Source organism: Echeneis naucrates, chromosome 8 (assembly GCF_900963305.1).
Source record: "Echeneis naucrates chromosome 8, fEcheNa1.1, whole genome shotgun sequence".
In the NCBI taxonomy this organism is placed as follows: domain Eukaryota; kingdom Metazoa; phylum Chordata; class Actinopteri; order Carangiformes; family Echeneidae; genus Echeneis; species Echeneis naucrates.
The window spans coordinates 7117854-7143795 of NC_042518.1; the positions used below are offsets into that span (position 1 = coordinate 7117854).

At 42.1% G+C, this 25942-nt stretch overlaps 4 protein-coding genes and 1 pseudogene across 5 annotated transcripts; 3 read left to right on the plus strand and 2 right to left on the minus strand.

Annotated features, from left to right (window-relative positions):
* Window positions 1-175: 175 nt before the first annotated feature.
* Window positions 176-4074, plus strand: LOC115047557 (60S ribosomal protein L3-like). The gene is made up of 10 exons (XM_029508579.1): window positions 176-259; window positions 802-994; window positions 1169-1337; window positions 1674-1809; window positions 2424-2610; window positions 2718-2878; window positions 3020-3121; window positions 3421-3516; window positions 3627-3746; window positions 3941-4074. Exons 1-10 carry the CDS (start codon window positions 194-196, stop codon window positions 3998-4000), a joined length of 1290 nt encoding a protein of 429 aa, XP_029364439.1. The 5' UTR covers window positions 176-193; the 3' UTR covers window positions 4001-4074.
* A 666-nt stretch (window positions 4075-4740) lies between these two features.
* LOC115047544 (testis-expressed protein 2-like) lies at window positions 4741-15274 on the minus strand. Of its 2 annotated transcripts, XM_029508552.1 has the most exons (12): window positions 15218-15274; window positions 11069-12406; window positions 9835-10035; window positions 9182-9461; window positions 8911-9098; window positions 8247-8435; window positions 7596-7695; window positions 7035-7167; window positions 6773-6910; window positions 5863-6072; window positions 5661-5781; window positions 4741-5378 (listed from the first exon to the last, which is right to left on the minus strand). In XM_029508552.1, the coding sequence occupies exons 2-12, from the start codon at window positions 12254-12256 to the stop codon at window positions 5232-5234; spliced, it is 2895 nt and encodes a 964-aa protein (XP_029364412.1). In that variant the 5' UTR covers window positions 12257-12406; window positions 15218-15274; the 3' UTR covers window positions 4741-5231. The 2 variants fall into 2 exon arrangements, with proteins under 2 accessions (XP_029364412.1, XP_029364413.1); XM_029508553.1 differs by lacking the exon at window positions 15218-15274 and having other exon boundaries at window positions 11069-12420.
* A 1121-nt stretch (window positions 15275-16395) lies between these two features.
* Window positions 16396-18436, minus strand: LOC115047558 (zinc finger protein 436-like). Its single transcript, XM_029508580.1, has 2 exons — window positions 18241-18436; window positions 16396-17683 (listed from the first exon to the last, which is right to left on the minus strand). Exons 1-2 carry the CDS (start codon window positions 18428-18430, stop codon window positions 16671-16673), a joined length of 1203 nt encoding a protein of 400 aa, XP_029364440.1. The 5' UTR covers window positions 18431-18436; the 3' UTR covers window positions 16396-16670.
* A 448-nt stretch (window positions 18437-18884) lies between these two features.
* On the plus strand, window positions 18885-20914 carry LOC115047571 (methionine-R-sulfoxide reductase B1-A-like). Its single transcript, XM_029508594.1, has 4 exons — window positions 18885-19009; window positions 19581-19723; window positions 19896-20010; window positions 20328-20914. Exons 1-4 carry the CDS (start codon window positions 18955-18957, stop codon window positions 20345-20347), a joined length of 333 nt encoding a protein of 110 aa, XP_029364454.1. The 5' UTR covers window positions 18885-18954; the 3' UTR covers window positions 20348-20914.
* A 199-nt stretch (window positions 20915-21113) lies between these two features.
* LOC115047570 (methionine-R-sulfoxide reductase B1-A-like) lies at window positions 21114-22452 on the plus strand (annotated as a pseudogene).
* Window positions 22453-25942: the final 3490 nt, after the last annotated feature.

Below are 25942 nucleotides of genomic sequence, written 5' to 3' on the forward strand. Positions count from 1 at the left end.
TTCCCTCTCCTTTCTCGGTTATATGGTTCCCGTCCACTGGGCCTCCCAACCACCTCAGCCCTAAAGCTTTACTCTCTCTTGCTGTCTTGTCCTGTCAGTACTTGGCAGAGATTGCCTTATTTGAAAGCAAATACTACTCCTCAACCAGGCCAGACACCAAATTAGAGCTCCTGCACTGTGTATCATTTCATGTATGACCCTAACATCAACACTGGTTCCTCTCTCTTTCTATCCCTCGACTGGACAGTGTGCAGACATGGTCAGTACTCGCTGTGTTTTTGGTTGTTTTTTACTATAAGGGATGCACAAGTTTACAGTTTCATCTGTTTTTATCTTTTACATGTGAGTATGTTTGTTTGTTTTGCCACCTGGATATTTAAGTGTTTGGAAAAGCTGTCTTGTAATGGCTACCTTTGGGGAAACGACATAAAATGCTGAAAGAGTCATTTCTTTTTAGTATTAGTATTTTTGCTGGCGTGGATTGATGAACAGAAAGACAAGATTACGGGACTTAGAACATGACGTCTTGCTGGTGTCCTGTTACACTTTAGAATTTGAATGTGAAAAGAAAGTTAGGAAAACAATGAAAACACAATTGTTAAAATGATGACTCAGTATAGTACGGGAACAATTAATCTATCTCTGCAGTTATTCCACGTGCACATCTTCAGTGTTATATACTGTGAAGGATCGCAGTAAAATACAGTGTCTGCTCATACATTTTGTGGCATTGTTAAAAAAACAACAACAACAACAAACATTTCATTTTATATTAATGAGTCTTGGTCATGTCCTTTATAGTCTCATCGCAAATTCCATGCTCCCCGCCACGGGCACTTGGGGTTCCTACCCCACAAACGAAGCAAGAGACATAGAGGGAGGGTGCGCACATGGCCCAAAGACGACCCCCGCCAACCTGTCCACCTCACTGCCTTCCTGGGATACAAGGCAGGCATGACCCACACCCTCAGGGAGGTGCACCGCACTGCCCTCAGTATGTATTCCTAGAATTAATAAATCATAGATCCATGGGTGGCTTGTATGATTCTTCCTGTTTTATCTGGTTCTTTGCTGTGCATTGTTTATTGCCACATAAACGCATCTGTTTGAAAGTCATAACTTTGTGGGTTTTACTGGACGTTGACAATATCTCATCTTTTTCTTACAGAGCAATCCAAGCGAGAAGAAGTGGAGCCTGTTACCATCATTGAAACTCCTCCTGTCATCGTGGTGGGAGTTGTGGGTTACATTCAGACTGTCCGTGGCTTACGTTCCCTTAAAACCATCTTTGCAGAGCATCTCAGTGATGAGTGCAAGCGCCGATTCTACAAAAACTGGTGTGCATAATTACAAATTCCACATACAGCCACTTCGCTGGCACAGAGAAGTTACAGCTGGGTTTGTTGCTGTGGCTGATTGTGTTTCTGAAGAAACCTAATCTTATGCTAAACAAACTCTTAGCAGGAGAATTATTCTGCGCATCAGCTATGTCATGTTAAAAGACAACTCAGGTTGACTTGTCATGTCTATAAGTTGAAGTAAAATGGGGGTGGAGGGGGGATACAATTCTCAGCTGAATTAGCTGGAAATTTTAATTTTTTCAACTTGATTACTGCATTATGTTCTTGGGAGAAAAATTCTCAGTGTCAATGAGTTTCTGAATTCTGTCTCAGGTACAAGAGCAAGAAGAAGGCCTTTTCCAAGTATAGCAAGAAGTGGCAGGATGAGCCTGGAAAGAAACAGCTGGACAAGGAATTTTCTATGATGAAGAAATACTGTTCAGTCATAAGGGTTATCGTTCACTCCCAGGTCAGACAGTATTTATCCACACTGATCAATCACAAATAAGCTTTCACAAAGCAAAATCCAGCCATTCAAAATATCAGGGTAGTCTGTTATTACATCAGTTTGCACCTCCCCTTCTCTTGAAAGGTTCCCTCCAAAAGGGTAGAGGTGTCAGGCTACGACCACATGCAATGGGAAAAAAAAGCTACCTCATCGCCGAAGCTTTTGGCTGCCAAGATTCAAATAACTCTGGCTGTGATGTTGTATCTGTGTTGAGCACTGTGCCGTATCAAATAGGAGTTTAAAAATAAATTCTAAGGCGGAACCTGGCTGCCCACCCAGCCTTTGCCAGGTGAATACATTTATGTTGGCAGCAAACAAAATGAAGATCAGCCAAGATCTCAGCCCTTCACAGTGTTACAAAAACACTCTTTCCATACGCAGTGGAAATGATATACCTGTAATATACCTGTTGATCTGGGGTAGCTGAGGGTTATTATTCCTGAAAATTCAAACATATATACTGAATAATAAATCTGACCACAAAAGCTTGTGAACATAGTAAGATTAAGAAATATGCTCCCTAAACCTTGAAACTGTTTTCACAAGCTTCACAGATGTTTCTTCTCTGTTTCCAGATGCGACTGCTACCAATTAAGCAGAAAAAAGCCCACATTATGGAGGTGCAACTAAATGGGGGCAGCATCTCGGACAAGGTGGACTGGGTGAAGGAGCACCTGGAGAAGCCTGTATCTGTGTCTGCTGTCTTCTACCAGAATGAGATGATTGATATCATCGGTGTCACCAAAGGTCATGGCTTCAAAGGTGGGGAACATGATACTAGACTGTAGCCTTTACCCAGGTCTTTGAAAGTACATTTAGATTTCTAACCATCATATCAACCATTGCATTTGTTCTCTTTGGGACGTTAGGTGTGACAAGCCGCTGGCACACAAAGAAGCTCCCCAGGAAGACTCACAAGGGTCTGAGGAAGGTGGCCTGTATTGGAGCTTGGCATCCTGCCCGTGTGGGCTTCACTATTGCCCGTGCTGGTCAGAAGGGATATAATCACCGGACTGAGATCAACAAGAAGGTTAGATGACGGTTCAGTTTCCACTGTGGACCACTTTTCATTCCCAAAAATTATACAATATTAATGACTAATCAGAAGCAACATTGTTATTCACATTGGTAGACGGGTTTGCCATCATTTTATGTCCATATGTGTCCACAGATCTACCGTATCGGTAGGGGAGTCCACATTCAGGATGGAAAGGTGATCCGGAACAATGCCTCCACTAATTATGATACCAGCCAGAAGACCATCACGCCCATGGTACTCTCATCTCTTGTGACAAAACCAACAGATGAAACAAATTGTTTTATCATTCAGGAAATAGGAATTCACGCATAGCCCTATGAAGCCCCTATCACTGATGTATAATTGACATGTCACATTTTAAAGTTTGCATGTTAGGAGTTAGATTTGGCTTTTACAATGCACAAGACAGTATTACGACAATCATCAGACTTGAAGTTACTCTAATGTAACCATTAGATAATGGGTGAAACTACAGGTTAGATAGAAAGAGAGTAATTTATTTCTGAATAGGCCTAATTTACCATTTCTCTTAGGGGGGCTTCTCCCACTATGGTGAGGTGAATAATGACTTTGTCATGGTGAAAGGCTGCGTGGTTGGGACTAAGAAACGTGTCCTCACTCTCAGAAAGGTAAAATGCAATTTCACAAGTCTTAATTTCAGAAATACAAACACAAAGCTCTGTGTGCTGTGTTAAAGCATAAGTATATTATCTGCATGTTTGTGTCTCTCCCTACCCAGTCTTTGCTTGTGCACACCTCTCGAAAGGCCAACGAGACAATTGAGCTCAAGTTCATTGACACCACTTCCAAATTTGGTCATGGCCGCTTCCAGACCGCCCAGGAGAAGAGGGCATTTATGGTGAGTGTGAGAAAAGCTTGGTGCACGCTCAAATATGAATACCAAGAACAAGAGGGAAAATGGCTTGTGTAATGAGTCAATATTTGCACAAATGGCTGTTTTTTGTTTTTTTTTAATTACTATTAGTTTTTAAGTATTGGCATAATCATCCGTAATCATTCTGCTCTAACCTCAGATTTCTGGTTTACCTGTAGGGGCCACTGAAGAAAGATGTCAAAAAGACACTGCCAGAGCCTGCGTGTGAGGATGCCTAAAAAATGAATTATATTATCATACAAAAATAAAACTGAGCTTCAAATAAACAGTGCAGATGTTCCATGTGAAATAAGTTAATGTCTCTGGTGTATCTTTGGTCCATCACTCGTCACCAATTAACCATGAACCTAGACATGTTCGGCTCCGCCGGGAATCAAACTGAGTCAGTGCTAACCACTACGCCACCGTGCTGCTCAAAGGGAGGGATCCAGTCTCAGGGGGTGGGGGTCTGGTCTAGTCTCTAGTCTGTATGGAGGTACAGTCAGTCTGGTCCGGTCTGTGGAGGGATCTGGTCTAGTCTGGTACGGTCTTACCAATCAACATAACCATGTTCAGGCCGGAAATCAAACCTGCGACCCTCTTATTGTGGGAGCGACATCACTAACCACTAGGCCACCATGCGTATTTGTTCAGTTTACTGAACAAGATTAAAAGACCTGAGTCAGTAAAAAGATCAGAACTTCCCATCACTAGCATGGACTGAGAAAATGGCCCCACTTCTTACCTGATTTATTAGCTCCACCTCTTGTTCCTCTTCAGCTCGTCCAAAATCACATACCAGTGGGTGGCAGTGGGTTACCGCTTGGTTTTAACAGCATCATCTACATACTTGCATGCATTTTAGGTTCAGCAATTGAAATAAATATAAAGTTTTGAACAAGTTTTTATTGTGCTTTGAGAAACTCACGAGCATTAAACAGTCACATTGTTCAGACAGAACATGCACCATGGCAGCTTGGTTGAAGAGAGGTTAAGGTACTTACCTGCTGTCTAATATTTTTCAATTTTAAGTTTGTCCCGTCTCTCTACCCTCAAGTGGATCAGTGGAAAAGAAAACAGACGAATGGCTAGTTTTTGTTCAATCTAATATCTTTAAAATAGCAGTCATGATTATGAGCAGTAGCGACAGTCATAGACCTGTTATTCGGTCTGGAATCTACTTCAGCAACTGCATTAAAACAAGTTGACTTTTGGACTTGGTATGCGCTCTCACTGGTGATGAGGGTATTCGTTCAAGTTCAACTTCTTCACAGTAGGGGGCATTTTAGCACCATTGTCACAGTCACTAACATTTTCAGTGTGCGCCCTGAGAAATCTATCCTGCACCGGTTAAGACTAACACTCTCAGGACGATCACCAAGCGGGTATCCAGCAACAGCAGCCACGGCTTCCATTTGGCAACTGCTGCTCGCCACTTTTTTGCATCGGAAAATGTCATATCTGTAGTCTCTACTCCGACATGTACTCCTGGGATTCCACAGAGGACTGTTGGGATGTGGATTGGATTGAGGAGTGATGGGATGCAGGTCGATTTTCCAGGCCAGATGTCATCAGGGGCAGATATAGATCATCCATATTGGGCATGACAAATACTTTCTGTAAAGAGCAATTGTTAAAAGGTCCACTCAATTTCACACAAACACACCCTCGTACATCTATCTTTGTGAGCACACTCATTGACATAGTTCATTTCTTATCCTTTTCTTATTTTATCCTAACCATCAGAATCCCTAACCCTTCAAAATCCCTCCACTTTCCTAAAATCAACTCACTTAGGAAAATACATTTTTTGGCTAACCCTATACAGCGTTGTAGCACACACATATAGACACATACACCAAAATGTTGATGAACATTATTCAGCATAAATTCATTTACCTGAAACTCACACTGCAGTTTTTTCTCAATCCACTCAGTGACATGAGAAAAGGTGACTTCCCTCTCCCCGAGCATAGGACGCACATGAAGGTCCAACCTGGGAGGTACCCTGAAACTGTACCTGAGAGGAAAGGAGGATTAGTGAATAAATGTGCAGATTAACAAATAACCTGAACTGAATCTGTGTATGAAATGTCAGTACCATATCCTGTCCGTAGGAGGTGGTGGGATGTTGATGGCCAGAATGCCAGAGAGCTCCAGCACCTCCACACTGAGCATCAGAGGCATGTTGGACACCTCAGCTATTTTCTTTCTTATGTATTCGTTTTCTGTAGCCTTCTGGAAATATCTGGACTTTGCTATCTTGTCCACAAATCTCAGGATTTTCCTACTTGTGCTGCCACCAGTGTGCCTGAGGTAAAAATAAGAACAGCAATATATGTTTTATCAGTATCACTTTATTATCGCTTGTGTAAACATTTTTCTTGGGCTGAAAACTGACTGCTTCACCTCTAATATCATGAATATTGCTTTTTTTCCTAAAAATGTGATTACTGTCTGGATTGAAGTGCTACTTCTCCTTTTTAGGAACCAACCAATCAGTCAGGAGCACTTTCTATAATTAATTTCCTGAATGTCTGAATGTCATTTGTTTGATTAACCTCTCCGTCACCATCTTCCCTCATCCCTAAATGTGCAGGAGCAGTCCAGCCCGCATCTTGGGGGACCTTACCCCCCCGACACGTGGACAGTTTGACTCCCTTCCCTGAGGCAAGAGGCTCCAAAACATTATGACCAGAACAACTAGAGTGAAATGTTGCTTTTACCCAGAGGCTTAGTCTTGAAACTCCATTTGACTTTTACAATAAGGCCAATTACAATGGATTATTTTTTTACCTTTTACATCGCACCCCTCCTGAACTGAGGAAGTTCAGGAGGGGTGCGATGTTGAACCTTGAACTGCTGCTTATCAATTCAAGCAAATGCCTAATATCTGCACTTTTCAAGTCAGACCTTACTATCACTGCATATCACTATACAGTGGGGTTCAGTTTTGTGACTTATGATCCTTGAAAATTTTCACCTCTGTGGCAGTAAAATTGTTAATTTACCCGTCAGCTGCTGTGACTGTGCTCTTTTCCCCCACAGACCCCTGGGGCTCAGATGGAGGGGGTTCCTCTTCATCAGATGAGCCTGCGCTGGATGATTCTTCATCACTATCAGCTAGGATACACAGCCTGGGTTTACAGCTGTAAAACACACAAGAGTAATTCTTAATGCAAATTCAAAAACTTAAAAGGCGCATTTTGCTCACCGTTGCCTTCACATGATTTCTTCATCTTTTCAGAGGTATGAAAGTTTGATGGAGCTCACCCCATTTGCTGGGTCTCTGGAACACTGTGAGTGTCTTCCTCTCCTTCTTTACCCAATTTGCACAGGTTCATCTTAGTCTCTAAGGTCATCTGAAGGCAGCCTGTATAGATCAACTCCATTTCCAGCCACAGGCCTTGGAAAAGAGAGAAGAGAACAGGTAGCAAGTAATTCTTCAAATTTTTTTTTAAATGAAGTGCAGTCTAAACCCTAAAACTTTGGTTTGGATTCCAGGCCTTTCTTGAGATGGTCTGGCATTGTGTTCTTGCAGAGGCAATATTAAACCAACAGAGGAAAGCTTTGGCACATTATTGTTAGTTGAGCTTAGTCAAGGCTAAGAGGATTGCTAATCGCTTTAGCGGGAGACAATAGAAAGCTTTTAGTGAGGCATGACAAACTCATGAAATAAATGAGATCATGGCCTGATCTGACCGCAAGAATGTGACTGATGAAGAGATCTAGGTAGAGACTGCTGGTTGACTTATCTAAACCTATTGAAAGAAGGCAAATCACTTCACATCACAGGCCAAGACTAAAGACATGAAGATTCATATATATATGTACCTCTGTGGTCCAGTGTAGGTTTGGATGTGTTAAGGACCTGAGGTAGGCAGGTCCCCATGTCCAGATCAGCCAGAGTTAGTTCATTCATGAAGTATGGCAACTGTAATGACAAGCCGTTTATTTAATTTGTACAATTTTCCTGTCAAGCAAGAAAAACTTTCAAATGAAACCAGTATAAAACAAACAGAGGTCAATAAATATAGCTAACTACCTCAAAGAAAATAGTGAGCAATGAAAGCCTGCTGCTAGTGTGTGTGTGTGTGCGTGTGTGTGTGTGTGTGTGTGTGTGTGTGTGTGTGTGTGTGTGTGTGTGTGTGTCTGTGAAGGAGAGAGTTTGTGTCAAACAGCAAAGCAGGAAATGAGTAATGGGATGCTGTGGTGCCATCAGGGATCCTCTGCCTGCTGCCTTAGGAGCCAGAGAAAGTGCAGTATCAGCACACACACACACACTCATTCTCTCTCACACATACACAGCACTGACCTTGCACATAAAGTGGTGCTGATGTTTTGCTCAGATCATTGAGTGATACTGTTTGTAGAGCTCTGACCCACAGTGCACTCACTGTAGCAGGTGCATTAGTCATTGAGATACTGATGATGCTATTGATGATTAACCTTGAAAAATGAATCACAACTTTTAGCCGGGCTCACCTTGATTTTGCTTAGCTTTTTTTGGATCTTGTGCGCAACCTGATTGGTCCAGTATTTCTCCCGGAGAAAGTCCCAGAAAATCCTTCCCACTAGGGAGTTCACCCAGGTGGACTGGCCCTCTGCAGACCATGAACCTGAACTGGACTCAGCTCCAGCTTGACCTCCAGAATTGTGCTCTTCATTTTGCATCTGTGGGGTGTAGCACAAAAATGTCAGATGGTAGCAGATGCATTTGCAATTTTCCAATGAGTCGCATGCTGGTCCTGTATCTACCTCCTCTAAACATCAAGACAGACTGTTTCTGCGTGAGGTGGCAATTCCAAAACACTCAAACTGAGATTAGCAGCCATAGAGTCTGGTATTCTACAGATGCACAGCAATCAGATCCTACTAATATCTTTCCAACAACATGATACCTGATATTTCTGCACATTGATATATAGTCTATTTAGCAATGTTAGAAATTTATTTAGCTGAGCCAGGGTCCCGGAAAAGTGCTAATCTGAACACTAACTAATATTGAGTAGCTCCGATCAATGTCATGACGTCATCACTATTAGCATCCAGAGACATCCAGGGACTAAGTATAGCAGAAAAAGCTGAAAATTCGCATCACTATAAAACCTTAACTATATGATAAACAAGCTAAAAAATGTTCCCTGACCTTCTTGTGGGTTGTGGGGCTTTCCCTTTCACTGAGGCAGGGGCTTGGGGTGGGGTCACAACTCTCTGAGCCAATCAGTTGAGTCATATAGATGCTGTAGTCCAACAGAGTTCTTGTTTTCATGGCTCCTGGCAAATCCTGGAGCTCTTCAGTGGTTTCTTTAACAACATCTCCACCAGGTAGTGTTTCTAAGTGATGAGATAAAGATAGATATGTAGTGAGAGTAGTTGGTAAGTATAACCAGACATGATGAACCATAGTATCATCTTACCTGTGCTCTCCTCACCACTCACACTACTCTTGGCTCCAGCCCTAGATGCAGACAGGAAATGCTGGAACCATTCCTCCTTTTCTCTTCCTGTGCGGCCAAACAGGTAGAGACTGACAGGAAGCTGGAGGTCGGGTGTGGTGTGTCTCTCTGTCCTCTCCTCCTCGTCCTGCCCGTCAACCAGCCTCTCCTCCCCTACTTCCCCCTCTGCGAGAGTGATGCAGATGGGATACTTCTTGTTCCAAATCCTCTTGCGAGCCAGACCAGGAGGCAGTAGAGACACCTTGGGTAAAAAAGTGTGTGTGTCAGTATCTTTTTTTACTATTCTGAGAGGGAGATGTTAGCAGGCATAAATGTGTTGGCAGGTAAATACGGTCAAAGCTCTCCCCACATAGATTAGAATCTAGATTCTATCTACTTCACTATTGGAAGCTATAGTCACCTGCCTCAGTGTGTGACTGGCATAATAGAAGGGTTGAGTTTATTTAGCATCATCACTTCAGTCCTAATGCTTCAGCTCTTTCGGCTCGGTGTTAGATGACAAAGTGGGTGAAGAGAGATGAGAGGGAAGAGTTCAGGCAAGAGGTCATCTTGCTTCTCTCTCTTTTACTCTCAGGGACAAGCCTGCGGTTTGGATCCTGAAATAACACACTGACCTTACAGTTAGCCAGTTGATACGTGCGTGAACGTAAAAATGTGGAGTCACAGGGCGTCTCATCGAAAGCTGCCCACCGGGGGATGTTGGCACGTGGGTGTGCCAGGTGTAGCCGACTGCCCTCCAGTGTGACATAAACAGAGTGAGTGATGGTGGGGTTGAATGTCTCAGGGTCGTAGCTGTACGTCTCATTCATCCAACCCTGGAGGAAAATTATAAAGGCTTATCACAAATCGCCTCACTTTTTCCCTTCAGAACAGACAATTATGACAGTCGTGTTGTGGCTATATTTATGTGCATTTATCTTAGTGTAAATTGCAAGCACAAAAATATGCTAACCTAACAAATTTCCTACTTAGGTAAGTGAAATTCACAGTAAGTGGTATAAACTGGGACAATACAGTTCAGCAGGAGGGGAAACCTGAGCTGTGGTAGAATACATCTGTCTCATTTAACAGCATGGCTATGTCATGGTAGAAACTCCTCTGTCCTCATGAACTTTCCCTTATTTGAACCTGTTCTTTAAATGTTAAAGCTGCTGTGCTATAGTGGCTTTTTTACCCAGTTACTACCCTTTTAAACTCTTCTAGCCCCCACTTATCATCAGCGTCATCTTTTTCTTTAGTGCCACTGAGTGGTGTTTGTATTTCGTACCCAGCAGAATGAATACTCAAGCAGCTCATTTCCACATGACCAAATCAGTCGCAGGTAAACATAAAAGTACTAACAGTTGGAGCAGCAGGCCTACAGCCAGGTTAGCCACTATGACTAGCTGAAGCTGCAGTTTTGTAGATGTAATGTTTACCACTGCCATCATCCTTCTCTGGTGCATAGGCATGCTAGTATTTCTGAAATAGCACTTCAGCTTAGCTAAAGTGAATCATCAGTTCATTTGAACTGAATATTTGAATTAAAATATCATTTCAATAATATTTTACTGGCTTATTGCTGCAGGTGTAGCCATCTGTGAGTTCACTGGGCCGAAGGGTTGACAGAGAAAATGTTGGAGAAAGTTAAACAAAACACATGTTCATACGCACAAAAAGTCACTTTAAATAATCCCCCATGATGTTTTGATGCTGGCGCTTTTTTCAGAGCAGTGCCCAGCATCATGCTCTCTGCTACATTTGTGCAGTGCAGAGTATTGCACTGCACAGACAAGTTTAAATAACAGTAGAGACACAAAGGGTTGCAATGTCAGTTTGTTTAAATGCTAAATTTGATGAATTTATTACCTCTAGAATTGTTTCTGGATCTGTGAGGTTTGTACCCTGTGGAAACATGCTGGATTTGAACTGAGACCCCTCGTTGCTTCTGACATTTGAGCGACGTGGGGCAAACATGAACACAACCACGAGGCCGAGGATGAAACCGCATGCGACCCCCACAGACAGACCAGTCAGATAGGAGGGGAGGGGCAGTACAAAAAACCCATAAGCCAAAAGTCCCACAGGGAAGAGCCAGTAAATAGGCAGTGTTGATCCTGAGACAATGCCTCGAGACTGGCTGTGAGTTTTCTGATGTGTCCCACTGGATCCATGCTGGAGCTCCACGACTTGAATCATATCTCCATAACTGTGAATTTCATAATGGCTGTCTTTGCTGTGGATGTGGTGTTCTGGAAAGGCTGAGGATTTCATTAATGAACTCCTTTGGAGTCTTCTCAAAGGAGTGTCAAACACACCTCTGTGGTCACCATCAGTCCTCCTCCAATATTTTGAGTCTCCATCTTCAGAATTTCCCTCTCTTGCACAACTCCCCTGGGAGGCAGGCGAGTCTCCGGCACCAGGAGCCTTCCCCTGCTTGGGGCTCCCAGAACTTTCATCCCCCATGATCTTACTTAGCATGCTCAAAGGATCCTGCATGGCCTCTGAGAACTTCCTCCGTGTGTCCTCTAGTTCAGCGATCAGTGAGCTTCCCCGGGGTTCAGTCGGGGATGTGCTACCTGTGGACGGAGGTGATGCCCAGTCTTCTTTCTCATTCAGCCGGCCTGCTTCAGGCCTCACCTCTGGGATCTTTGGCTGGGTAAGCTGCTTCCAGGGATGTAAATGCAGTTTGGAGTCAGACTTGGAAAGATTGACCTCTGGCTCAACCCGCCGGGAGATCTCTGTGCTCAGGGACTTGACCAGACTGAGGAGAGGTTTACCTCTTAGAGAGCTGCTCTCCCTTGGCTCCAGGTCTGTGGAGGAGGATTTCACCAAGTTTGTAGTGACAAGCGGACCTGCTGATGATGCTGACAGATCAGCTAAAGAGCCTGGGGAGGAAGGGGAGTGAGGCAGGAAGGGAGTCTGGGAATGGTAGCTCTGACTCAGTTCTAAATCCATCGGCAGAGACTGTCTGGCTTGTGCTTTGTCTTTGGAGAAGGCCACAATGGGACCCTCATCATGACGGTCCAGGCTGAAGATGAGCTTGCTCTCCTCCATGCTGGCTGTCAACCACGAGCTACAGTACGAATGCACTCAACCTAAAGAAGCAGCCGTCATTCAGGGCAGGGAGCATGGTGTTAACACTGGGACTGTGTAACTGCACGCAGACCTCTAAAATCCTTGTTGGGCTGCTTATCGTGTTGGAAGCTGGAAAAGTAGTGGGAAAAAATATGTTAAAATACAACCAGCTTTAACAAACCTTAACATTACTTGTTTTATTTGCAACATTTTCAACTTTCCTTCTACGTCCCTTAAGACCTTTCTTGTTGAATCACCTCTGCATTCTCTCTTATGTCCAAATGACTGTTTCTCAGCACTTAGGTGAGATAAGGGGCGAACAACTGCTTTGTTTCTGGGATAATCTAATGAGCTATTAGTCCACTGAGCCACAGTTAATCCCAATTAGATGCAATGATTCATCAAATATCTTCCCTTAGGCTGATATTGGGATTCATTGTATCAAGGGAGGCGTGGACAAGACTCTCTTCTTGTAATTAAAATCTTTGGGCAATTTTCCACAGCACTCATCCACACACTGGTTTGTTTTGCCGAATTCTGTGTGAACTTTATTGATTTGTGACTTCCTGGTGGATGACCCACCCTGACTCTTGAGTTACATGAATGTAATTGAGAAACTGATTTTTTTTTTTTTTTCAAACAAGCCCTAACTACTGTCCATTACATAACAATGGCATTTAGACACTCCCCTGGGGAATCAGAGCATTTAAGAGCATGTGGATCAATTACATGTTGTTTACAAGTGACAAACTCTGATGTGTATCATGTCTTGCTGCACAGCCCAATTCTCAGACAGTCAACAGATACAGTCCAGACTCTGAGTGGATTAACTGTAATCCTCCATATTAAAGAGGCTTTTACAACAGGAAATTTGGGCTCCCTCACGTTACATTTTGTGAGTATTTCATTGTGTTTGTATTTGTACATTGTATGCAACTGACTATTAGAAAAGCTGAAACACCATTCTACTTGCAGGTGCATCTTGAGTTATTTTTCAATTAGTCTCATTTACCAAAATGAGATGATTTTTGTTGGTGCTTCACATTATAAAACTTTAATAGAAAGAAAAGTTCTTCTGCCACTTAGTCCTTCTGTGTTTACAGAGAGTACAGACCAGAAAGTGACAGTATGAAAAGATTTGAGCAGACTATTGTCCTGTACACTATAAATTCTATCCCTGACCTAGAACCCAATTTTCGAGGCAACTAAATGTAATTTATTATGATGCTGACATAATTTAACTGGCTCACACTATCTCCTCATTCATAAGAGGAGATATTAATTTTTAGCATCAAACTGCTTTGCTGTCATATCTAATTAACCAAAAGTGGCGCCACACCAGACCAATCTGTTCCGGACAGCCCTAATTGATTTCTACTTCAGAGTCAATTTGGGTCAGTTTGTGCCAACACGGAGAGGAAAATCTTTGTTGCTGAGAGTAATAGTCAGCAGGAGATTGGCAGCTTTCCAGTCAGAACTGTGAATTTCTTGAGATGTGAAAAAGGAAATAGGTAGAACCACCACAGGACTGTCACAGGACATTGAACAGAAACATTTCAAACCCTTCAGATTTTAGGTTGTAAAGTAAAGCGTGTGTTTCTATTTTAGCTAGAAAAGAATATAGCCAAACATTTTTTACCGAGATGTGTCATGCCCTGCAACACTAGTTTTTTTTGTTTTATCTTTTGGGCTTTAATGCCTTTACTCCGACAACAGTAAGTGGCAGAAAGGCTGAAGGAAGTAGAGAGAGAAATGACGTGCATCATAAGTCCTCAGGTCGGAGTTCAACTTGGGATGCTGTAATAATGCAACATGTGCACTAACCCTTTGACCACCTAAACTTTTAACCTTCTGTCACTTTTAGTAGGTGGAAGAATGACAATCTAGCCAACATTTTCTACAACAGATTGTGAGGTGCTAATGGCATGAAACATATTTTTTCATTATTGATTTATTTACTTATTATGTCATCCTTTTAATAATGTTTATTTAAAGATGAAATGCCAAGAATTCCTACCACCATTTTTTAGAGATGAATGTGAGTACACTATTTTTGTTCTGTTGATTTTTCTTTTTTTCTAATGCTCAGCCCATAAACGGACTGATTAGTCAATAAATTGTTTCAACTACAGTGGCTTACTGTATATGTGCACTATTGAGAAAGCTGTCAATTGCATGAAACAGTAATGCGTGTTGATATGATCACATGAAAGGCCATTTAGTAAGGAGAAGTTAAGAAGTTCATGAAGTCAGATCATGACATTTGAACAAAAGGTGGTTATTCCCTTGGATGAACTGAACAGGTGGATTCAGGTGACTATCAGTGTGATGGATCACTTAAAGTGGATTAAAATGAAGACGGAAAAATGTATGTGACCTGTTGAAAAATCAAATTTTTAATCCTGGTGTCAGCATGGGATTGAGTCCTGCCAAAAACTCATCATGTCTCCATCACCGTGTCCTCCCTTTGGCCTTTTTATCCTGGCTTAACTGGGTAAAGGGGAAACAGAAAACATTTTTTCTTCCTAAAATGAAAGTCAAGGGTTAGTGCTCTCTGAGGTCGTGTGAGGTCTATTTGTTGCACAGCCTTTCATCCACGACATTGCTGTGCTTCATCCTGTGTCGAATGTGACCCAGCTGACTGACACATTTGGCTCTTGGCTGTTTGTTTGTCTGGGTATCACATGGTCAGTGTTAGTGAGGCTCCAACTTCATCTCATTAGGGAAATCATTAAGACTGTATCTCTTCTGCTTAAAGAGGAGTGACCCAATCTGTGAAACGAACTTTTATTTTCCTCTGTGGGGTAGCACAGTTTCAACACAAGCCTAAAGCATCAGCCTTTACCTGTACTCAATATTATATTAGAACATGAAGACAGTTTGTCTCGTCTTAGATTGGGGGACTTTCTAACAAATAAGTATTAAAAAAGAGGCACTCACGTGGATTTGCCATGTCGGTCGGGCTGGTTCTGGAGGATCAGTGGCCCAGGTCGGGAGAAGAAGAAGAAAAAAAAGGGCTTCGGTTTGTGCAGAACTGCGCCTGAAGCCGCAGCGGTCTGTCCGGATGCTGCAGAGTGCACAGTGCTGCACACGGAAATGCGCATCACCCACCTACAGTACACTGCAAATATCCACACAACTTTACTCCCATTGTTTCACATCGGGAAAAAAAATCGAAATTGAAATCAGCAGTTATTCTGAAAGACCAGCAGCATCAGCGTCAGAGATGCAGGCTCCGTTTGGACATCGCTCCTTGCCTTCCGCTTCAGGAGGCGTCAGCCTAATGCAGAATAATGTGATTATTAGAGTCCTGTCTGCGGACCGGACCGACCTCTAATCCAGATTAGGCTCCAGTGGCCAACAGTTGAGAGTCCTCTGTGCTCAGCTCTCCCCTCCGCACTCCTGTCTGTACGCAGACTTATGTAATTGCACGACCTGGAAAATTCACGCCAGATTTGCTGCTGAAAAGCCTCTTATTTAAAAGTCACAATCCTTTCTCAGATTTTCCTTTTATTATTAATACCCCCATCCCGGCCAAGTACCCTTGTGATCATATTTGAAGATACGGGTCGCTTTGCTGTTTTCTTGGCGGCTCCAACAAGACTCGGTTTGTATATGTATATAACCTAAACAGGAACAGGCAGCCATTGCAGTAATTTGACCCACCATGACCATGCATTTATCTGTAGGATGTGCTTCATCAAACAGGACCTTAAGGGCACTTTTATACACTTGGATTCCCAGTCGAGTTGAAATGCAGAGATTGATGTGCAGATTATTTGAAGCCGACAGTTGAAAAATAGTTTCAATTAGTAAAAGGAACGGGCCATCTTTTCTCTGCTAACATCTTAAGACGAGCCTTTACACACTGACACGACTGTGTTCATCTCATCACATAAAAAATGTGACTGAGCACTGAGAGCGTCACGTGCCCTCCGGTGTATCCGTATAAAGATTTATTTTGGTGTTTGTTGCCACCTGTTGGACAAACTACGGATGGAGCGGGACGATTTGGTGAGCCAGTCACTTACCAGCACCAGAAGGATGGTAGTCCTGATCGTGAATGAAGTAACTCACTTTATTAGATAAATGTCAGCGCAGCTCCTTGCATGCTACATTTTGAAATCAACAAAGAACATGGTCATGATCATCTTGTAAAGTGGCCACTGTGGTTGAGTGATTTATTTTCCTTGTATCTCCATAACAATACATAGTAGAGAAGAACCTTCTCACATTGTTTTGCTGATTGATGGAACACCAATGATCGGTAAGATCATTTTAGCTGGTATGGTTTTGTAAAATGACACGATATAATTCAAAGGCTTTGTGCTGCATTTAACCTGTTTCCCCTAAATAAATCTTATCTACGTGGACTTTTCTGTACTTCTGTAAGTTACTCTGTGCTCCCTCCTGCATGTGCACCCATATGTTGAGTCAGCTGTCCCCTCTGGCAAAACATTTTACCACAAATATCACAACAGTAGCCTTTGTCACCTGAAAAATGCTTCATGTGTTTTTTTAGCTGACCGTGGGTGTAAAAGAGTTTCCCGCACGAGCCACACTGATACCGTTTCTCTCCTGAGTGTGTCAGTCGGTGAACTTTGAGATTCTGGCTCTGAGTGAATGCTCTCCCACAAACATCACAGTGGTAGGGTCTCTCCCCTGAATGAGTCCTCATGTGCACAGTCAAGTGCTCTTTTCTGACAAAAGATTTCCCACAGTCTTGACATTTGAAGTCTTTAATCCCTGTGTGTATTTTTGAATGTATATGTAGGCAACCAGGGTTGGTAAATGTCTTGCCACAAACATCACAAACAAGGCGCTTGCTGTGAGCACTTTGCAAATTACTTAGAAGTTCCTTTGTAGACTCACATGTCCTATTATGTGTTTTCAGATGCTTCATGAAGGGACGGATGTACTGGAAACCTTTTCCACACACGGGACAAACACTGTGGTCCTTGTGACTTTTGGTAGAGGAATCCTCATCAGGCAATGCCACTTGACTGTGCTGCTTCTTGCTGCCATTCTGTCTTTGCAAAACGTCCCCCTTTTTGCTTTTCATCCACTCCTCATCGCTGTCACTATTCTCACTCTGAGCTGCAGAGTCATCAGAAGAAACTGGGGGCAGCTCATTAATGAAGTGTGTCTCTTTTTCGGTTTTCACAACTTCAGGAGGAGGAGAAACAACCTCCTGTGATTGACTGTCCCTCCCAAGTTCCTCCTGCTCCTCTTTTATTTTGAAGTCTATCTGAACCAGGCAGTAGGTCCCATCACGGTTTTCTGTATTTGTGCTCGTATGAGAGGAGCCTGGGATCTCAGACTTTTCTTGTATGAAGGGTTGTGTTGAGGTCTCCTGCAGCACTTTATCTGCAGTCACAGCACCATTGATAAGAGGACTTTTTACAGCTACAAAGGATATGGAAGCAAGTTACTCAGAAGGGGGAAAAGTGTGTTTGACAAAAGTCATTTCACAGGCATGTTGAGAAACATTTAATAGAGAATATTATTTTAGATAAAATCCAACAGGGGGGTTCATATTAAATTCCCACTTGTCACTAAAATCCCATAGTATTATTTTTGCAGCTGTGATATTTAACAGCAGTTATTTAGTTTTTACACTTCTTCTTCTGTTAAAAAGGCTTTAAATTTCGACTGGAAACGTAGCAGATTATTTATTTATTTTTGACTTTTTGTCCATATGTCCAGCAGGAGTCTGCTTTAAGCAGCTAGCTTTAAGTTTAGCCTGCTACAGCAGTGAGCAGCGACGGTTACCATGGTGATTCGGCCCAGTAGCTTGTTGGAGCTACAGGCCCGAACCGGAACAAGAAAACGACTGCACAACGAAAGGCACGTCGACAAAGTCCTTCAATAGAAAGAGCCCAAGAAAGTTTAGTTTTTCTCCATTACAAAAAAAAAAAAAAAGCTAACAAACAACCTGGCGTGTTGTGTGCTGGGATACTCACCGTGGGGCTCGGCTCCGTACAGCGCCGTACGGAGGGTTCTCTCCACCTGTCCGAGGATCTCCTCCGCCGCCGCGTACAGCCGCTGGTGGACAAACGACCTCAGCTGGAACATGGTGGCGTCCATGTTGTCTCCGGAGCACAGACGGCAGCGACACAACAACAACAACAACAACAACAACAACAACAACATTAATGCCCCACAAACACCTTCTTCTTCTTCTGCCAACTTCTGCGCTGCATACCGCCACCTACCGTATCAGAGTATGTTGAACATGAACCAATTCCCTCAATACATAAACAAATCAAAAACACACACACGCACACACACACACACACACACACACACAAAACTCCAGTATTACAATCCGATGTTTATTCAAACACTGTGAATATCTCACACCTCCTCCCCATTTGTTCCCAGTATTTAAATCTCACCCTGTGATGCTTCTGCAGTTTAAAAACTCCAGCTGTTTCACATTTATTACATAATTTTATTATTAATATACGAAACAAACGACAACAAATAGGCTATGAATTAATCGATTTTTTCTCGGGTCTGCGTTCATCAATTGATTTTTAATTAGACATTCCCAGAAGTGGAGGAAGACTTTCAGTTCCATCTTTTATTTTGAAGGCCCGGCTCTCACGCCGGAAGAGGTTTTGTTCTCTGCTCTCTGTTACAGTCACATTATAAGAACAACTGCCAGCAAAACCATGTCGTTTTGTTCTTTCTTCGGCGGGGAGGTGTTCAAAGACCATTTTAAACCAGGTACAGTCACCTTTTCTACTCTGTTCAACATTTCGTTTTGTTTTGTTTTGCAACCGCTGCTGATCAAAGAGGTGGTGTTAACCAGCTAGCCGCCGTCGGCTAACTGTCTGTATGCTTTTGTTTTTGTGATGTGCCAGGTGGAGCTAATAGATAAGTTTTATGAAGAAGGTAAACTGAACACATAATCATAGAAATGATTGGCAAGAACGCAGAAAAAAGCCACACAAGATGTTAGCCCGTAAACCTTTGGGACACATGTTCAGGTTGCACAACAGTTCAGTTACAAAACTGGATTTAAATGAGTCTAAGATAACAAGCCAGACTTAAAAAAAAAAAAAAAAAATCATCCTGTCACACTAATACCAATGTTGCGTTGATAATTTTAAATTCGTCAAACTACAAAGTGAAGCTATAGAAAAACAGGAAAAAACTAAATAAATAAATGCTTATGATTTGAGACATTGATGTGAAACCCAGACCCTGCTGAGGTCATGTGAAGTAAAATATTTAAGTAAAATAATAGCTTGTCCTTTTTTACATCAGCCATCATCTCCCATCATTTACTCCTCAGGCATTTATGTTTGTTCCAAGTGTGATCACCAGCTGTTCTCCAGCCACTCCAAGTATGAGCACTCCTCTCCCTGGCCAGCCTTCACTGAGACCATCCTTGAGGACAGTGTGTCCAAACATCAGGAGAGACCTGGAGCCTTTAAGGTACCATAAGTGACTTTGTCTGTGAGTTGGACTTCCCAGAGGAAGCTTGTTGTAAGAATATATGTCCTAAAATGATGTGAATTTATATTACAAGACTAAGGACTTTAAAAATATTTTTAAATGATAGCTTCAAGGAAATGTCATGATTAAGGTGTATGATGTGTTGTTCCAGGTGCGGTGTGGGAAGTGTGGAAATGGACTGGGCCATGAATTTGTGAATGATGGACCAGCCAAAGGGTTGTCTCGCTTCTGAATATTCAGCAGTTCACTGAAGTTCGTCCCTAAAGGTATGAATACACAGACTGGAACTACAGAAGATAAAATGACTTTATTGAGCAAGCAAAACTTGTATAAACACGACAGTAATGCATCTTCCTGTACAGCTATTTTTTTTCTTAGACATGTCGTAAGACCAAGTTCTAAGGTTTTCTTTTAAAATAATTTTTTTGTCAAATTTTAGGTTTTGTCTCGAATGCTGAAATTATCTGTTTTTAAACAGTTTCATTGGGAGACCATTAATATTTAGGGGTAGGTTATGTGGATGTTTGTGTGAAACTGCCTCTGAACAACACAACATCTCCCTTTCTCTCTCTGCTCTCCACAGACAAGGTTGATGGTCAGTAAAGTGAGATGATAATGGTACGTTTTGATTGAAGATGTGTCCTGCTGAAGGTGCGGTCCGTGGATGATGAGTTCCGGGGCAAAGCCCAATCTGGGAGCGCCAGATCTCTGATGATAGGGGACCTCACTGAACAGCAAAAACAGACAAGCTTCATCACCTTTTAACTATGCAATAATCACAGACTCTGTAGCTACAATCACCTTAATGATGATATGATTACTGTTTCATACGGTGACAAACATTTGTATCGTCTGATGGGGCGATAGACTGCTTGTGGTTTTTGATTATTTGTCTTCATGTTTTATTTCCTGTTCTTCTACTGAGCTCTCAAAATTGTCAAGGTGGATGGTGAAATATGCCATAATGAATGAACATTTTCCAAAGATACTTGATGCATTTTAAATTAATTTGTCAGCAAATGTTTGTTATGCTAAATGCAGAAAATGACTAAATATAATTGCTATTTTCCAAGAGAAAAATAGAAATATTTAAAATGAAAGAAAGCAATACTGGACTATATATTTTGGTAAATACTTGCTCTTGATAATCATTAAAACATTCTTCTGAGCATGTAATGTTTTGCTTTATTATGACATTCTATTCATTTTTCATTTATTTTTACCTTTATTAATGATCTCAAATTAGTTAACCAATCTTCTCGGAGTGCTGCCATCTTGAGGAAGTAATGAGAACCAGATTAGACGTTACACAACCAGGACACGGATGTCGATACTTGATCTGGGTTTTTTTTTTTTTTTTTAAACCAGTTTAGGCTGGTTGACTCCTTGTGAATGTTTATATAGACCAACTAAAGGCAGACTACTTTTGACATGGAAGAAATGTCCTATTGTTCATTTTCTAATGGAGAAGAATACAAAAATCACTTCCAGCCTGGTGAGTGACAAAGAAGGTTGCATGCGAAGCTTAAGAAGTCTTAATGTAATGAACCCAAAAGCTCACAGCTCTTCTTTCCTTCTTAGGTATATATGTGTGCTCTGATTGTGGACATGAGTTATTTTCCAGCACATCAAAGTTTGAGCACTCCTCTCCTTGGCCAGCTTTTTCAAAAACAATCCATGAGGACAGTGTTTCCAAACACCCTGAAGCATGGGGACCTATAAAGGTAGATTAACCCTGCCAGTGTAGCTCTGCTTACTATTTTATGTATTTTATGTAGAAAGATGGCTGGATAAAATATGAATAAATTCAACACTATACTCAGTTATTAATTAAATAATTTGTATATATATTTCTGAAACAAAAAATTCTGGATTTAAATGTCTCAGGTTTGCTGTGGAAAGTGTGGTAATGGACTGGGCCATGAGTTTTTATATGATGGACCGAAAGACGGCCTGTCACGTTTCTGAATATTCAGCAGCTCCCTGACGTTCATCCCTGCAGGTGGGGTCACCACTGCTTTCTATGTTGCTGGTTACTCCATAGCTGACACTGTTATCATCTGCCTTTAATCAACTTCTTCTCCACAGAAAAGGTTGAAGGAAACGAAGGTGAGCTGTGAAAGAGAAGGCGCTCTCCTGCTGCTGTAGGTGCAGATGGTGAATGAAGTGCCCTGGAATGAAACCCAACAGGTCTTCCGGCCACTGATGGATGCTGATCTAACCGGGCAGAAAATAAGATGAGCCTTGAACCCCAGAGATGTGTGCGTGCAAAAACTAAATGCAGTCATATTCATTTGTCCTATAATGATTAATATTAAACTTTCCTCTTTGGCAAAGATCCAAGATGTTGATTGGTTACAGGTGACTCTACTCAACTCTGTATATACTTGTCATAGTATTGAACATTGTTGACAGGTCTTAAAACTTAAAATTGTTCTTCCAAAGTGCAATTGCACGTTTCTATCAGCTGGTGGCAGTATCTCCTATAATTAATACGGATATAGTTTGTGAAAAAGATGTTCAGTACTGTAATTTATAGGCACCAAAGGTAAAGTATCTTTCATTAATAGTTAAGCAAGTAATAATTCTTTGTCAATTAATTTAATCCAAAATGCTGTGAACAAAAGAAACCCACACTGGCATGCAGATTTTCATGGTACTTGAAGGTTGGTTTTTGCACATAATGCACATAATTGCTACTTATCAGTGTGCACTATCCTACTGTAAATAAAAGAGTGTTCTGTGACTTGATTCAGTGCACTCACTTATTTCACAAATCCAGAATTCCTGCCTGCAAATGTTTAGTGTGCCATGAGATTTTAACCACAAAAAAACCTTTGTAATGTATGTTAATGGAATGACAGGTCTTCATTGTAAAGTTCTTGAACCCACTCACTCTAATCTCAGGGACTTTTCATTCCATTTAGGAGATACGAAAATTTTTACTTCTGGCCAAATTTTTCTAAATAACTCAATGGCCTGTTTCTTGGCTGGTGGAGTAGTGGAATTCTAAACAAATTAGGGATGCGGGGGCTACATTCAACAACTCCAATCCTGTTGAAGTGTCTGGGATGAGCAGGTGTGAGGTCGCTCTTTCAAAGGCTGGAGGATCAGAGGGAGAGATGAAAGCCTCAGTGTCAGCCAGCGGATTAAGAAGGGAAGTGCAACTACGCTTAGATAGTGAAGTGTTTAAAGAACAGAGTATTCTAATGATATGATTATTCAAATTATAGCAGGTTGCAGGAGATGCAAATATCTGTGCAACGTATTTTGATACCATAAGACCTAAATCTTGACGTCTTATCGTCTCACCTCAAGCCATATATTAGTTTGGTGGAAAACATTCCTTCCGACTGATTAGACATTGTTGTTGTGTAGTCCATGTTCTATCGCCACAGCTGGCACACAGACTAAACTGTCCTCGGGGTGAAGTCTGGAAGAGGAGCGGGGGCGGGGGAGTTTGAGAAAGGATGAGCTTCAAACCCACCAACAGACCGACACAGATGAAAATACAAAGATAAAGTAGATGTGAGAATGAGAAGCTGCGGAGTAAAAGGAAATAGCTCAAAACACAGGACTGTAATTAACATTTGCTATCTTCAGGAACACTTTCTGGCTGGCATCTGAGCACAGCCGTACGGCCAAGAGGAAGTAAACAGGAAGGAGGAAGTGGTAATCCTCTGATGGAATCATGAGACAGACCCACCTTTTCTTCCACTGACCTCTGGGGCTCGTCCTGCTTGTAAAGCAAACATGATCCTTAATTACATTAAACCACTACTACTCCAAAGCCCTCCGCAGTCCCGAAGGCCAGGCTCCGAGGCCCGGCTGAACACGTGCATCCCACTGACATCTTGTTTTAATTGCAAACTATACGAGGCCATCACTTAGATGTGGATGTTTATGGCACTGCACCTGCCTTTGTTTTGAGCCACAGAAGAAAAGTATCTCATTCTGCGTCCAACCAATGAGGTTCATTGAGGTAATGTTCCCTAAAAACATCTGTCATCCAGTGGCTCTGCTTCACCCACCTCAGAAGCTGCGATCACATTGTACGAGGAATAAAGCTCCCGAATGCGTGACTGTAGCAGAAGTGGTGGAAATTCCTCTCATCAGGGAGCAATGTGTACTTCTGTTAACTCTCCCGCTGTATGATACATCCATACATGGAAGCGCTGCCTTCCACATGTTTCAGACACACATGCTGTATGTTGGCCAAACATCTGTCTTCCTCCGAGTAATGAATGAAAGCTTTCAACAAAGTTTTTATACATGACACAGAAATGTGATCTTTGCTCTGGATAAAAGAACATAGTTCTGGAAAATGAAGGCAGTCCAGGTTAGGCATTGTTGTAATTCTGTCCGGACAACATGTGTTGGAAAGAGATGGAGCCTGTGAAAACCAGAATGAGAATACTTCTGCCCATCCTCTCTGACAGGCCCAACATCGAACCACAGCATGAAATGATGTGTAGTTTACTGAGAGTATAAACAGATTTTATGTGGTGCGGCTATGTGAAATGCATATCTTGACAGCCCATATTGGTTATAAACAATGTAAATGTGGAATGAGGACTAATAAAAATACAATTACATTAAGGAAGAAACAATGGGAAACCAAAAATTTTGGTTCAGTCCAACAAAATGTCAACAGTTTAAGGATGTGAGAGATCGTTTCGCAGAACGCAAACCTGCACTGCAAAGCCAAAAACTGCTCTGTGAAATCCCACGTATGAGGGCTTCCACTGAGAAAATAAACAATATATGAAATTTCAATGGCTTCTCTTGCCTCATTGTCATCTTTATCACATGATCATCTTCCTGTTTTTTGGCTCCACCAGCTTTAATAACACATGGTGGGGTGTGTTTGAACGTGTATGTGGTTGCAGACATCACTTGCTATCTGCACTCTGATCTCTTTCAGGAAGATAGGACCCAAAGACAGCAGTTCAGGTTGGTCTGAAAGTTTCAAAGGAATACTTGAGGTGTGTGGCACTAGCGTTGTTGTCAGAGAGCAGGAAGGGGTCCTTACTTTTTAGGATGCTAGATTGACTTATGGATAAGGAAGAAGTTAGGGAAGAAGAGGAACAGGAGAAGATTAGCTGATTGTGTGCCCACGTCTTTTTTCTTTTTTTTTTTTGCTTGATCAGAGACTACACAGGCTTTGAAAGGCCTCAAAGGTGAATGCAGTAATCCAGAAAGACATTGTGTGGGTAATGTCATGCAATTATTCTTTTCTTTTGCTGTGTTAGTTTCAGAGTCTGTGGTTAGAACGGTCAAATGGAGCTTCAGATAAAAGTGCGCTAGAGGTGAGGAAAAATGTATCAAATGCACCAGTCTCCAGAGTATGGGAACGTAACGACACTTGCGGATTTCAGCTGAATGATTGAAAAGCAGACTGGTTTCGTAGCCAAAGAGAGCAGTGACTGTGGAAAATATTTGTGTCAGTGCGTGTCCAGAAATGTCAGTGGCCTCTGACGTCTGGAGAGGTTCATGGCACGCTAAAAACATCTTTAGGCAGATGGAGGCTCAACACTGCCTTGGAGAATTAAGTAATTACCTCAGTCTTTCCCTGGGTATGATGCCACAGACTGTCTCCCTCCCTCCCACTCACCCAACCCCCACCCAAACTACACCCACACACCCAGTTCACCCAGTGCCCTGCAATTTGCGGCTGCTCATCCCCTGTCATGTTTGTTAGTAGTCCCAGTGTGCCTCATATTAGAACCAGATCATACAAAGGTTAGAGATGACTGTGTGTTTGTATTTCCAAGAGAACACAACTGTAAGCATGCTTGTACATCGTATTTATCTTGTTTGTTTCTGCAGTTTTTTTCTTTGTGCGAATGTGCGTTTCTTTGTTATATGGTCTTTATAGAACTTAAGTGAGCTCTGCAACCCCTCGCAGGTCTTAGATGGGTGGTCTTAATTGCTCCCCTGGCCATGCTGATTGCTAACTTCTGCGCAGAAAATGTTGAGAGGTGCCCGAGCTCCTTATACTCAGTGATTATAACCCAATCAGGAACCTATAATCTACACCATTCCCCATATTGCGAGACAGGGGAGTTCTGTCTTTGGTCTTACTCTGTGGTTGAGACAATGGATGAACAGAAAGTGACATTTGGCTCTTTTACCAAAGATCAACATAAAGAAGTAAAGCTTCTAGGCATGTGCTTATTTTTGAGTCTGTGAGTTGTT

Coding starts and splice junctions, on each gene's coding strand:
- LOC115047544 (XM_029508552.1), bottom strand. CDS start 12,256: ATGGAGGAGAGCAAGCTCATCTTCAGCCTGGACCGTCATGATGAGGGT. Junction 9,462..9,834: donor ATCAACTGGCTAACTGTAAG/GTCAGTGTGTTA, acceptor TTTTTACCCAAG/GTGTCTCTACTGCCTCCTGG. Junction 8,436..8,910: donor GCCCCACAACCCACAAGAAG/GTCAGGGAACAT, acceptor TACACCCCACAG/ATGCAAAATGAAGAGCACAA.
- LOC115047558 (XM_029508580.1), bottom strand. CDS start 18,430: ATGTTGTTGTTGTTGTTGTTGTTGTTGTTGTTGTTGTGTCGCTGCCGT. Junction 17,684..18,240: donor GTACGGAGCCGAGCCCCACG/GTGAGTATCCCA, acceptor TATCCTTTGTAG/CTGTAAAAAGTCCTCTTATC.
- LOC115047557 (XM_029508579.1), top strand. CDS start 194: ATGACCCTAACATCAACACTGGTTCCTCTCTCTTTCTATCCCTCGACT. Junction 260..801: donor CTGGACAGTGTGCAGACATG/GTCAGTACTCGC, acceptor TGTCCTTTATAG/TCTCATCGCAAATTCCATGC. Junction 995..1,168: donor GGTGCACCGCACTGCCCTCA/GTATGTATTCCT, acceptor TTTTTCTTACAG/AGCAATCCAAGCGAGAAGAA.